General features: G+C 44.4%; 1 protein-coding gene across 1 annotated transcript in view; it reads left to right on the top strand.

Moving 5' to 3' along the window:
* Positions 1–13757, top strand: part of LOC139559408 (unconventional myosin-Ig-like) — an 88831-nt gene extending 75074 nt beyond the window's left edge. The window contains exon 22 of the mRNA XM_071375414.1: positions 13064–13757. Within this exon, the coding sequence (XP_071231515.1) occupies positions 13064–13226 (163 nt within the window). The 3' untranslated portion in view covers positions 13227–13757. The remainder of the gene's footprint in view (positions 1–13063) is intronic.
* The last annotated feature ends 1179 nt before the right edge of the window (positions 13758–14936 follow it).

Genomic DNA, 14936 nt, shown 5'->3' with positions numbered 1-14936 from the left:
AGGGGCGGCAGTCTATGTATTTTTGTAAACAACAGCTGGTTCACGATATCTAAGGAAGTCTCACGCTATTGCTCGCCTGAGGTAGAGTATCTCATGATAAGCTGTAGACCACACTACCTACCGAGAGAGATTTCATCTGTATTCTTTGTAGCTGTTTACATACCACCACAGTCAGAGGCTGGCACTAAGACAGCATTGAATGAGCTGTTTTCCGCCAAGAGCAAACAAGAAAACGTATACAAAGCTCTCCCTTGCCCTCCATTTGGCAAAGCTGACCCTAATTCTATCATCCTGATTCCTGCTTACAAGCAAAAATTAAAGCAGGAAGCACCAGTGACTAGATCAATAAAAAAGTGGTAAGAGGAAGCAGATGCTAAGCTACTGGACTGTTTTGCATGCACAGATTGGAATATATTCCGGGATTCCTCCGATGGCATTGAGGAGTACACCACATCAGTCATTGGCTTCACCCAATTGTAAAATTAATGCACACATGACTGTGAGTTTCTTTGGATAAAAGCTTCTGCTAAGTGGCATATCTTATATTATTATGAACATAGGTTAAAAGTCATATTCCTTCAATTAATTTCAATCCATGATTGCACAACATGGTGTTTCTGCTCTTCATGAGTGAGTTGTTTTTTTCCTTAGAATACATCCTCCAATGTACCTGGTAGCAGCAAACCTAATAGGTATAAACGTATACATATTACACTAGATGAACGTAGGCTAAGGGATGTATTCCTTCAATTTAATTTGAGTCCTTGATCACTAAACATGTGGTGTTTCTGCCATACTGAATAAAAATATAAACGCAACATGCGTTCACTAACAGGGTTGTAAACAAATTTGTGCACGCAATTTGAGAGAAATAATATTTTTGTGCGTATGGAACATTTCTGGGATTTGTTTTTGTCAGCTCATGAAAAATGGGACCAACACTTTACATGTTGCGTTTATATTTTTGTTCAGTGTATATTAGTACATATTAGGTTATATAAACTTATATAAAATCAAATCATTTGAATCCATGCTCACACGACATGTGGTGTTTTTGCTGTTTTTGCCTACGTCAGTCATTGTTTTTCTCCTCAGAATACATCCTCCAATATACCTGGTAGCAGCACTTAGGTATAAACACACACTTAGAAAAAAGGGCTCCAAAAGGGTTCTTCTGCTGTCCCCATAGGATAACACTTTTTGGTTGCAGGGAGAATTATTTTAGGTTCCATGTAGAACCCTCTGGGGAAAGGGTTCTTCATGGAACACAATGGGGTTCTACCTGGAACCAAAAGGGTTCTACCTAGAACCAAAAATGGTTCTTTAATAGGTTATCCTATGGCGACAGCCGAAAAACCATTTTAGGTTGTAGATAGCACCTTTTTTTCTAAGAGTGTATACATAATATACTATATGAGTGTAGATTAAGGGTCATATTCGCTCTATTCATTTGAGTCCATGTTCATGTTTGTGCTGTATCCTATGTGGTTGTGTACCAAATGGCATCCTATTCCCTACTTTTGGGTGCCATTTGGGATGCAATCCGTGAGTCATTGTTTTTCTCACAGAATACCCCCTGGTGAGCCTTAAGATGCAGGGGGCAGCTGGCTGAGATGGTCCTGTGTTGGTGGTGATGGTGATGTTGATCACAATGACGACAATGCTAAATCAAGGCAGTCTGGTCCTTAATGTCAAAACAAGCTCCCCTGCCCTGCCCATCCCCTACCCAGACCACTTGATTTGAGTCCATGTTCGCACAACATGTGGTGTTTTTGCTGTACATCCATACATATTAGTATATGTTAGTACATATTAGTACATATTAGAGTATATGGGAATAGGTTAAGGTGGCAGCTGGTTGAGATGGGCCTATGGTGGTGATGATGATGGTGATGTTGATGATGATGATGACAATGCTCAATCAGTGTGCAGTTCGTTGTTAAGTAGTCTGGCGAATGGCCATCCATATTTCAACAAAGTAATTAACTAATTAACTTAATTTCTTAATTAACTCAGGAACCACACCTGTATGGAAGCACCTGCTTTCAATATACTTTGTATCCCTCATTTTCTCAAGTGTTTATTTATAGCCCCGTGGCCCATCCTCTGCCCAGCCTAGCACCCATAGACCCAAATAGCCTCCTCTTCCTCCCATCCCCACCCCCTCTGTACAGGACGCAGATGCTGCTGTTGCCCAGGGATTGTTGCCAGGCAGCTGAGGAGGAAGTGCTCATTTAGGGCTTTGGGGCTGTGGGGATTGAATGGGGACTTAATCAACAGGAGTTGAGATTGTGTCAGAGCTCTCTGCTGAGACTGTGACTGCATCCCAAATGGTACCCTATTCCTTCCATAGTGTAGTGCACTACCTATTGGGCACTATATATAGGGAAGTTAGGCACTATATAGGGAATAAGGTACCAATTAGGATGCAGATTGTGACTGAGGTACCACAGTGTGAATAAGTTGTTTTACCACTGTGGTAGAGTAGTGTGAATAAGTTGTTTTACCACTGTGGTAGAGCTGTGTGAATCAGTTGTTTTACCACTGTGGTAGAGTAGTGTGAATAAGTTGTTTTACCACTGTGTGTAACGGCAGCCTTCCTCCTCTTCGTCTGAAGAGGAGGTGTAGCAGGGATCGGACCAGGACGCAGCGTAGCTCGTGTTCAACATGACTTTAATAAACAAGACGAAACTGTGAACACTTACAACTAACAAAATAACAAACGTGGCAAACCGAAACAGCCCTATCTGGTGCAGAGGAAACACAGAGACAGGAAACAACCACCCACAAACCCCAACACAAAACAAGCCACCTATATATGATTCCCAATCAGAGACAACACAAAACACCTGCCTCTGATTGAGAACCATATTAGGCCAAACATAGAAACAGACAAACTAGACACACAACATAGAATGCCCACCCAGCTCACGTCCTGACCAACACTAAAACAAGCAAAACACACAAGAACTATGGTCAGAACGTGACACTTTGGTAGAGTAGTGTGAATAAGTTGTTTTACCACTGTGGTAGAGTAGTGTGAATAAGTTGTTTTACCACTGTGGTAGAGTAGTGTGAATAAGTTGTTTTACCACTGTGGTAGAGGAGTGTGAATAAGTTGTTTTAACACTGTGGTAGAGTAGTGTGAATAAGTTGTTTTACCACTGTGGTAGAGTAGTGTGAATAAGTTGTTTTACCACTGTGGTAGAGTAGTGTGAATAAGTTGTTTTAACACTGTGGTAGAGTAGTGTGAATAAGTTGTTTTACCACTGTGGTAGAGTAGTGTGAATAAGTTGTTTTACCACTGTGGTAGAGTAGTGTGAATAAGTTGTTTTACCACTGTGGTAGAGTAGTGTGAATAAGTTGTTTTACCACTGTGGTAGAGTAGTGTGAATAAGTTGTTTTACCACTGTGGTAGAGTAGTGTGAATAAGTTGTTTTACCACTGTGGTAGAGTAGTGTGAATAAGTTGTTTTAACACTGTGGTAGAGTAGTGTGAATAAGTTGTTTTACCACTGTGGTAGAGTAGTGGGAATAAGTTGTTTTCACACTGTGGTAGAGTAGTGTGAATTAGATGCTGTGCCTCTGAGTGTTAAATATGTTCTAGTCTACACAATGAGCATGTTTCTCACCAGTGGAAGTGAATCTCTGAAGAGCAAGTATATTGTACAGCAGTGGAGGCTGCTGAGGGGAGGACGGGTCATAATAATGTCTTGAACGGAGCAAATGGAATGGCATCAAACACATGGATACCATGTGTTTGATGTATTTGATACCATTCCACTATTCCACTCCAACCATTACCACGAGCCCATCCTCCAAATGAAGGTGCCACCAACCTCCTGTATAGTACAAGTAACTGCCAAATAAAAAAAAACACCAACATAAAGTGTCTTAATAGGGCGTTGAGCCACCACGAGCCGCCAGAACATATTCAATGCGCCTAGTCATAGATAATGGGCAAATGGCCATTTTTATACATGAACCTAAGCATTATGGGATGTTCATTTCTTAATTAACTCAGAAACCACACCTGTATGGAAGCACCTGCTTTCAATATACTTTGTATCCCTCGTTTTCTCAAGTGTTTATTTTGACAGTTACCTGTAGTTTCAGTTCCATGAGATACATATACAGTACGAATCAAAAGTTTGGACACACCTACTCATTCAAGGGTTTTTCTTTTTAAACTATTTTCTACATTGTAGAATAATAGTGAAGACATCAAAACTATTAAATAACACATGGAATCATGTAGTAACAAAAAAAGTGTTAAACAAATCTAAATATATTTTATATTTGAAATTCTTCAAAGTAGCCACCCTTTGCCTTGATGACAGCTTTGCACACTCTTGGCATTCTCTCAATCAGCTTCACCTGGAGTGCTTTTCCAACAGTCTTGAAGGAGTTCCCACATATGCTGAGCCCTTGTTGGCTGCTTTTCCTTCACTCTGCGGCCCAACTCATCCCAAACCATCTCAATTGGGTTGAGGTCAGGTGATTGTGGAGGCCAGGCCATCTGATGCAGCCCTCCTTCACTCCCCTTCTTGGTCAAATAGCCCTTATACAGCCTGGAGTTGTGTCACCAGCAAATCACCCCCACACCATCACCCCTCCTCCATGCTTCACAGTGGGAACCACATATGGGGAGATAATCCTTTTACCTACTCTGCGTCTCACAAAGACACGGCGGTTGGAGCCAGAAATCTTGAATTTGGACGCATCAGACCAATAGACAGATTTCCACTGGTCTAATGTACATTCCTCATGTTTCTTGGCCCAAGCAAGTCTCTTCTTATTATTTGTGTCCTTTAGTAGTGGTTTCTTTGCAGCAATTCAACCATGAAGGCCTGATTCACACAGTCTCATCTGAACAGTTGATGTTGAGATGTGTCTGTTACTTGAACTCTGTCAAGCATTTATTTTGGCTGCAATTTCTGAGGCTGGTAACTCTAATGAACTTATCCTCTGCAGCAGAGGTAACTCTGGGTCTTCCTTTCCTGTGGCGGTCCTCATGAGAGCCAATTTCATCATAGCACTTGATGATTTTTACGACTGCACTTGAAGAAACTTTCAAAGTTCTTGAATTCTTCCACATTGACTGACCTTCATTTGTTGAAGTAATGATGGACTCTCATTTCGCTTTGCTTATTTGAGCTGTTCTTGACAGAATATGGACTTGGTTTTTACCAAATAGGACTATCTTCTGTATACCACCCCTACCTTGTCACAACAGAACTGATTGTCTCAAACAATTCCACAGATTAACTTTTAACAAGGCACACCTGTTAATTGAAATGCATTCCAGGTGACAACCTCATGAAGATGGTTGAGAGAATGCCAAGAGTGTGCAAAGCTGTCATCAAGGCAAAGGGTGGCTACTTTGAAGAATTTCAAATATAAAATATATTTAGATTTGTTTAACACTTTTTTTGTTACTACATGATTCCATGTGTTATTTAATAGTTTTGATGTCTTCACTATTATTCTACAATGTAGAAAATAGTAAAATAAAGAAAAACCCTGGAATGAGTAGGTGTGTCCAAACTTTTGACTGGTACTGTACATCATAAATACATGATAAACTGAGGAGCAGTCTGAGTCTTTAGTAGTCCGGTAAACTACCATCATTCGTCTTTCGAATGCTCAGGGGACAGACGTCTATTCCTCTCCAGAAACTGTCCATCCATGTCATCTTTATCCTTCTTAAAATGACTCCTTTATTTCCTCTTCTATCACTCTCTCCATCAATGTCTCTCCTGGTGGGTTACTGTAGCTGGCTAGGTAGAGGGCCTGACACCTCCACAGTCAGTTTCCTCTCTCTCTTTCACTATTTCTCTCTTTCACTCTGTTGACCAACAGATGTCCTATCTGATCCCCTCCTGAGGGCCAATTATACCTGCCTGGATGGATGGAGGGAGAGAGGGATGAGGGGAGAGTGAGTGAATGGACAGAGGGAGGCAGGGATAAGAGAAGAGAGAGTGAGGGGAGGGAGAGAGGGATGAGGGGAAAATGTTAGTTTAGTGAGTTAAAAGAAGGTTAAGGAAAAGCATACCTTTTTTTGGGATAAGTTTAAAATAAAATAAAATCCAACCATTCAACCACAATGCAACATACTTCTTCATATATGGCATACTTTTAACACCCCATGCACACACTGCTATAAACAACCTACATGCCATGGCTATCTTCACAAACAGATGCAGTGGTAAACCAAGTGCTATTGAGGTGCTATGAGTGAGATGTGCTAAGTAGGCTTTATGCTGTTACAGAGAAAGCACTGGCTAGCAGTGATTACAGAGACAGTTGTGTGTGCAGCGTGGATGTATGCAGTGTTCTGTGTCCCAAATGGCCCGCTATTCCCTATGTAGGGCACTACTTTTGACCTGAGCCCTATGGGCCCTGGTCAAAAGCAATGCACTATATAGGGAATAGGGTGCCAGAGCAGCCGTAGTGACTCAGTGAGCCCCAGACAGCCATTGTGTCCCTTGGCAGTAAGCTGTATCTTCAGGCTCCGGTAGTGTGATCATCATCAGGCTGTTCTGTGGTCAGTGGTATTATTCGGAGAAGCAGTCATCACAGCTGCAGCCCAGACACTTGTCTCAGAGTTGGAGTGCTGATCTAGGATCAGCTTTGCCTTTTATATCATAATGAATAAGATTACATGGACAGGGGGGACGCAATCCTAGATCAGCACTCCTACTCTCAGATGCTTTATGAATGTGCACTGAGCCTCCACGGAACAGGCAGCTAACTGCTTGGGACCCATTGATTGTGAGTCAGAGATTCAGTGTGGATGGCAGTGTTGCTTACATTGGAAATCAGGAAAAGGTGTATGAGAATATGTGAACCAAAGGAATGGGAACTTTATTCTCAAAGCATAGCGTTGTTAGCTTGGTCCTAGATCTCGTTGTGCTGTCTTGTCTTTGGCAAGACTGCACAAACAGATCTGGGACCAATCTACAGTGTTAACCCTGCAGATAGCTTTTTATGATGCGTCATACTCGTGTGCTACTTTGTTAAATTATATTAAGTTACCTACTCAGCCTACTTGCTCATTAAAGTTGCACTGGTTAGTTATATAAATACTTTGGCATGAAATACTTTATGATTTCCGTAGATGTCTCTTGGCTGTCAGTGAGATTATGTAATGTCTTAGAAAATGTTGAAGAAAGGCTTGGTTTTGGGGCTACACTGATAATAATGTCCTGGGTTGGACAGCTTGTGTACAAACACACACACACACACACACACACACACACACACACACACACACACACACACACACACACACACACACACACACACACACACACACACACACACACACACACACACACACACACACACACACACACACAGACAAACACCAAACACACTCCCCCATCATAAACATGTTTTATTTGCAGTGACACATATTTCCTGGCTGGAACGTTGTACAGGCCTCAGTGTTGATGATTTGATTTCTACACAATGGGATCTAGTGCTGGTACCTCTGGTGCCACACACACACACACACACACACACACACACACACACACACACACACACACACACACACACACACACACACACACACACACACACACACACACACACACACACACACACACACACACACACACACACACACACACACACACACACACACACACACACACAGACACAGACACAGACACAGTCTAGCAGCAGCATCACTAACACAGTAACTGAGTGTGGCAGGAGGCACAGCAGAGGCAATGTCTTACAGCACATACACCCAGCCACAGCCCAGCACAAAATGGTCTCATAATTCTTCATAATGGAGACACAGGAGGCATATATTCACATTGGATTATTACACTCCAACACTATAGAGGAGATGACAGGGGAAAGAGGGAGGATGAGGAGAGGGAGGTGGGGAAGGAGGAATAGGAGGAAGGAAAAGGCGGAGAAGGAAGGAGGTGGGTGGGTGGAGGCGGTCCTCAGGCCCCCTAACCTGCAGGGTTACTTCCCAAATGGCACCCTATTCCCTGCATAGTGATCAGAGCCATATGGGTTCTTGTCAAAAGTAGTGCACTAAATAGGGAATAGAGTGCCATTTGGGACACAGCCCAGGAGTTGCTGCTGCTGCGCCCCAGTTCTGTCAGCGGTCGTTTCCAGGAGAATGAATAATTCGGCTACAGCATCAGGAGGCCTCATTGGCACATCTCCCTGTTTATGAACCAGAGCAGTGAGACAAACCAGGTTGTAAACACCAGGCCTGTGCCTGAAATGGAACCATTTTCCCTATGTAGTGCAAAGGGTATATGTTTTTTTTGTTTTTACTTTTTCTCCCCTATTTCATGATATCCAATTTGTAGTTACAGTCTTATCCCATCACTGCAACCCCTGTACAGACTCAGGAGAGGCGAAGGTTGAGAGCCATGGGTCCTCTGAAGCAAGACACAGCCTGGGATCGAACCCAGGTCTGTAATGACACCTCAAGCATTGCGATGCAGTGCCTTAGACCAATGCGGCCCTCGGGAGGCCGTAGTGTACTACTTTTGATCAGGGCACTATGCGGATAGTGCACTACATTGGAAATAAGGTCACTGGTCAAAGGTAGTGCACTATAAAGAGAATAGTATACTATTTCAGACGCAATCCAGGTCTGTCTCATGGAGAAATCTGGACCATCTCAATCAATCACACCACAGCCCTTTAGGCTTCACACATACACTATATATACAAAAGTATGTGGACAGCCCTTCAAATTAGTGGATTAGACTATTTCAGCCACACCCGTTAGTGACAGATGTATAAGATCGATCACATAGCCATGCAATCTCCATAGACAAACAATGACAGTAGAATGGCCTTACTGAAGAGCTCAGTGACAACAACATAGGATGCCACCTTTCCAACAAGTTAGTTTGTAAAATTTCTGCCCTGCTAGAGCTGCCCCAGTCAACTGTAAGTGCTGTTATTGTGTAGTGGAAACGTCTAGGAGCAACAATGGCTCAGCCGCGAAGTGGTAGACCACACAAGCTCACAGAACGGGATCAAGCGCGTAGCGTGTATAAATCGCTTCTACTCAGCCGCAACACTCACTACAGAGTTTCAAACTGCCTTTCAAACTGCCTCAAGAGCTGTTCATCGGGAGCTTCATGAAATGGGTTTCCATGGCCGAGCAGCCACACACAAGCCTAAGATCACCATGCACAATGCCAAGCGTCGGCTGGATTGGTGTAAAGCTCACTGCCATGGGACTCTGGAGCAGTGGAAACGTGTGATGAATCACCATTTGGCAGTCCGACGGACAAATCTGGGTTTGGCGGATGCAAGGAGAATGCTACCTGCCCCAATGCATAGTGCCAACTGTAAAGTTTGGTGGAATAATGGTCTGGGGCTGTTTTTCATGGTCCAGCTAGGCCCCTTAGTTCCAGTGAAGGAAAATCTTAACACTACAGTATACAATGACATACTAGATGATTCTGTGTTTCCAACTTTGTGGCAACAGTTTGGGGCAGGCCCTTTCTTGTTTCAGCATGACAATGTCCCCGTACACAAAGCAAGGTCCATACAGAAATGTTTTTGTGAGATAGGTGTGGAAGAACTTGACTGGCCTGCACAGAGCTCTGACCTCAACCCCATCGAACACCTTTGTGATGAATTGGAACGCCGACTGCGAGCCAGGCCTATTTGCCTAACATCAGTGCCTGACCTCACCAATTACCTTGTGGCTGAATGGAAGCAAGTCCCCACAGCAATGTTCCAACATCTAGTGGAAAGCCCTCCCAGAAGAGTGGAGACTGTTATAGCAGCAAAGGGGGGACCAACTCCAAATGAATTCCCATGATTTTGGAATGAGAGGTTCGACAAGCAGGTGTCCACATACTTTTGGTCATGTAGTGTAGATTCCCCCCTCTACTACAGTGCAGTACCACAGCCCAGCCATAGAAATAGATAGGTAGACCTGGCTTGGGCTGTGTCTGAAATGGCAGCCTATTCCCTCATCTCATTCTAGCCCAGCCATAGTGGTCAAATCTCTCTGTCATAGCCCAGCCATAGTGGTCAAATCTCTCTGTCATAGCCCAGCCATAGTGGTCAAATCTCTCTGTCATAGCCCAGCCATAGTGGTCAAATCTCTCTGTCATAGCCCAGCCATAGTGGTCAAATCTCTCTGTCATAGCCCAGCCATAGTGGTCAAATCTCTCTGTCATAGCCCAGCCATAGTGGTCAAATCTCTCTGTCATAGCCCAGCCATAGTGGTCAAATCTCTCTGTCATAGCCCAGCCATAGTGGTCAAATCTCTCTGTCATAGCCCAGCCATAGTGGTCAAATCTCTCTGTCATAGCCCAGCCATAGTGGTCAAATATCTCTGTCATAGCCCAGCCATAGTGGTCAAATCTCTCTGTCATAGCCCATGCCATAGTGGTCAAATCTCTCTGTCATAGCCCAGCCATAGTGGTCAAATCTCTCTGTCATAGCCCAGCCATAGTGGTCAAATCTCTCTGTCATAGCCCAGCCATAGTGGTCAAATCTCTCTGTCATAGCCCATGGCTTAGTGTGAAGTTCAAAGAGCCTTACCCTGGTGTCGGTTTACACTGGGCCATTCCTCTGGACAGTTGGTCAATCAATCTCTGCTGAAATCAGTATTGCACGCAAATCATCAAAACCCAGGGAAGCTAGGAAGTCAGTGGGGTAATGGGTCGCAGGGCCGGGCGGGTGTGTCTCTGGGAGGGGGACAGCTGGTGGAAACGGGTGGAAGGGGGAGAAGAGGAAGAGGGGGTTTGGGGTTTACGTGACTTTGGGCACTGGGGACTATGGGACTGGGGTCACACCTGTTAGAGTGGCTTATTGATGGACGCCGTGCAGCTTTGTGAAACAAGGGTGCTGGAACTGGAAGGAAACCTTGAATTAAGCTTTAGCACAGTACACAAGCACTGTATACAGGTTCAGATACAATAACAATACACACACACACACACACACAGGCACACGCAGACACACAGATAGTTACTTTCCTGCTATACTAGAGAGAGCTGCATCATCAATTCAAACTGAGACAAATGCAAGTACTGACCTTTCAAACCATTTCCCCCCACAAAAAAAGCCTGTGCTCCCAGAAGAACAACACACAAGAAGCTCCTTAACCAGCCGAGATATAGAGCAGTTTAACAATGCACTGTGCACCCATCCAATCCCATAGCATAGACAGATAGATAAGGCTCTCTGTGTATTAGGCCATGTGCTGGTCCTGCGTGTTAACTAGAGAGTCAGTGTGGTGCAGAAGTCCAGCCAGGCTGGAGGATCCCCCTGGTCAGACAGAAGCTGTGTCCCAAATGGCACCCTATTCCCTATATAGTGCAATACATTTGCAATACATTTGACCAGGGCCATAAGGTGCACTGTGTAGGAAATGGGGTGCCATTTGGCATGGAAACAGAGACTGTAGTATGGCCTTCGGGAACAGATCATCTTCAGCTGACTGTGCAGTGGTCAAAGCCCTTCTTCCCCCTCTCGTCCCTCTCTCTCCCCCTCCCCCCCCCCCCTCTCCCCCTCCCCCTGGCAGCTGTCAGCTCAAGGATAGGGTGTGTGACACCACAGCACCTGCACACAGGATACTAGATAGATGAGAGGAGAGGATGGCAGTCAGTCAGTCAAACCCCTCTGAGAGCCAGTGTAGAGTTTTCAATTAGATAAGGACTATTACCTTTTATAAACTGGGTGGTTCGAGCCCTGAATGCTGATTGGCTGACAGCCATGGTATATCAAACTGTGTACCACGGGTATGACAAAACATTTATTTTTACTGCTCTAATTACCTTGGTCACAAGTTTATAATAGCAATAAGGCACCTCTGGGGTTTGTGGTATATAGCCAATATACCACGGCTAAGGGCTGTATCCAGGCACTCTGCTTTGCGTCATGCATTAGAACAGCCCTTAGCCGTGGTATATTGGCCGTATACCACACCCCCTCGTGCTTTATTGCTTAAGTATAACTAATGGACACTATTGGTGCTGTGTTTACTGTCCTTTACTGACATGTTGGAATACCAATTAAAACATGTCATATGGAGCTGATGAGAGGTGTAATATACCTTTGGTCAGGAAGGTGACCAAGAACTCGATGGTCACTCTGTCAGAGCTCCAGAGTTCCTCTGTGGAGATGGGAGAACTTTCCAGAAGGACAACCATCTCTGCAGCACTCCACCAATCAGGCCTTTATGGTAGAGTTGCCAGACGGAAGCCACTCAGTGAAAGGCACATAACAGCCCCCTTGGAGTTTGCCGAAAGGCACCTAAAGGACTGTCAGACCATGAGAAACAAGATTCTCTGGTCTGATGAAACCAAGATTGAACTCTTTGGCCTGAATGCCAAGCGTCACGTTTGGAGGAAACCTGGCACCATCCCTACGGTGAAACATGGTGGTGAGATCCGTGATGAAGAGAGATCCGTGATCCGTGAAAACCTGCTCCAGAGAACTCATGACCATACACTGGGGTGAAGGTTCACCTTCCAACAGGACAACGACCCAAAGCACACAGCCAAGACAACACAGGTGTGGCTTCGGGACAAGTCTCTGAATGTCCTTGAGTGGCCCAGCCAGAGCTCAGACTTGAACCCGATCGAACATCTCTGGAGAGACCTGAAAATAGCCTTGCAGCGATGCTCCACATCCAACCTGACAGAGCTTGAGAGGATCTGCAGAGAAGAATGGGAGAAACTCCCCAAATACAGGTGTGCCAAGCTTGTAGCGTCATACCCAAGAAGACTCTACGCTGTAATCGCTGCCAAAGGTGCTTCAACAAAGTACTGAGTAAAGGGTCTGAATACTTATGTAGATGTGATATTTCAAATTTACTAACATTTCAACAAAAAAACACTATGGGGTATTGCGTGTAGATTGATGAGGGAAAAAACCTATTTAATCAATTTTAGAATAAGACTGTAAAGTAACAAAATGTGGAAAATGTAATGTGGTCTGAATACTTTCCGATGATACTATTTATTTTATCTTGTTTTGTAGATAATGATCAGTGAGTTAACAGTCAGTGTGTCTGTATGTTTGTGCGTGTGTGTGTGTGTGTGTTTCAGAGTGAGGAACACCCCGCTACCAGTGAAGGTTTGCTGCTCGGCCATCCAGCTGCACATGCGGGGCAAGCCCAAGAGTGTAACCCTGGAGACCAAGGCCGGCCAGGCCCACGCAGACTTCCGTAAGAACCGCGACGGTTTCACCCTCCTGATCCCCTCCAACTGAGACAGTCACCACCAGCTACCCCAGGCACATTCTAATCTGGACCTCAAAGCCTGCTGATTTTCATGTTCTTGGAAAAGGAGCTTCAATCTTATTGGTTGAAAATGTAAAACCAATGCACTGATGGTTGGAGTTGGAACTACTCATTATGGCAGGGACTCACACTGGCCATGGGATGTTTTTGTCATATTATGTATGGTATAGATGCTCACAGGTATAACATTTAACTTTAAAAAACATATTTTTTATAAGATTTCATGTTTTTGCACTTTTCAGGGAATTAACAGATATATAGGCAAGAGACTGAAATGCAAACAAGAATAGCAATATTTTACATACATTCTTTCAGACTAACTTAGCTTAGCTACAGTGTTTTTATACTGTATATTCAGCAGAGAAGACAGCTATTTTACTGCCTTTGAGAAATGGGAATACTCCTTTAAAGTGCAACATCTCAACATGCTGCCTTGTAAGGGCAGACCATGAGATTAATAGCAACAATGAAAAAGCAAATAAATAATTTATTAAAATGTATTTTATCGCAGTATGTGTAGATGTTTTTACCCTACCAAAAAAGTATATATAATATGTTTATATTATATTATTCATACTATTTATTTTCATTTGATATATTATTCATATTATTATATTTTTATATTATGGGCCAATTTTCTGGACCCAGATTAAGTCCATTGAACAGTCTTATTCTGGGTTAGAGATACCAACCCTATACACTGTAATGTAACTGAGAGCATATCAGTCTTTCTCTGTCTTCCTCTCTCCCTTTCTTCCTCCATATCTCTTCCTCTCTCTGCCCCCCCCCCTCTCTCTCTTTCTCACTCTCTTTCTGTGTCTCTCTCCACTTTGTCCTGATGGTACTACTTAGTGATGGCCTGGCCTCAGTGTGACTCTGCTTTCTTCTCCATGCCCTGTCATCCTCTATCTCCATCCTCCTCTCCTGACATCCTCTATCTCCATCCTCCTCTCCTGACATCCTCTATCTCATCCTCCTCTCCTGACATCCTCCCTCTCCTCCCCTCTCCTGACATCCTCCCTCTCCATCCTCCTCTCCTGACATCCTCTATCTCCATCCTCCCCTCCACTGACATCCTCTATCTCCATCCTCCCCTCCCCTGACATCCTCTATCTCCATCCTCCTCTCCTGACATCCTCTATCTCCATCCTCCTCTCCTGACATCCTCTATCTCCATCCTCCTCTCCTGACATCCTCTATCTCCATCCCCCTCTCCTGACATCCTCTATCTCCATCCTCCTCTCCTGACATCCTCTATCTCCATCCTCCCCTCCCCTGACATCCTCTATCTCCATCCTCCTCTCCTGACATCCGCTATCTCCATCCTCCTCTCCTGACATCCGCTATCTCCATCCTCCTCTCCTGACATCCGCTATCTCCATCCTCCTCTCCTGACATCCTCTATCTCCATCCCCCTCCCCTGACATCCTCTATCTCCATCCTCCTCTCCTGACATCCTCTATCTCCATCCTCCTCTCCTGACATCCTCTATCTCCATCCTCCTCTCCTGACATCCTCTATCTCCATCCTCCTCTCCTGTCATCCTCTATCTCCATCCTCCTCCCCTGACATCCTCTATCTCCATCCTCCCCTCCCCTGACATCCTCTATCTCCATCCTCCTCTCCTCCCCTCTCCTGACATCCTCCCTCTCCATCATCCCCTCCCCTGACATCCCTCA

Source organism: Salvelinus alpinus, chromosome 29 (genome assembly GCF_045679555.1).
Source record: "Salvelinus alpinus chromosome 29, SLU_Salpinus.1, whole genome shotgun sequence".
Classification (NCBI taxonomy): Eukaryota; Metazoa; Chordata; class Actinopteri; order Salmoniformes; family Salmonidae; genus Salvelinus; species Salvelinus alpinus.
The sequence above is the reverse complement of the archived record's forward strand: the minus strand, read 5'-3'. Positions and strand labels throughout refer to the sequence as shown.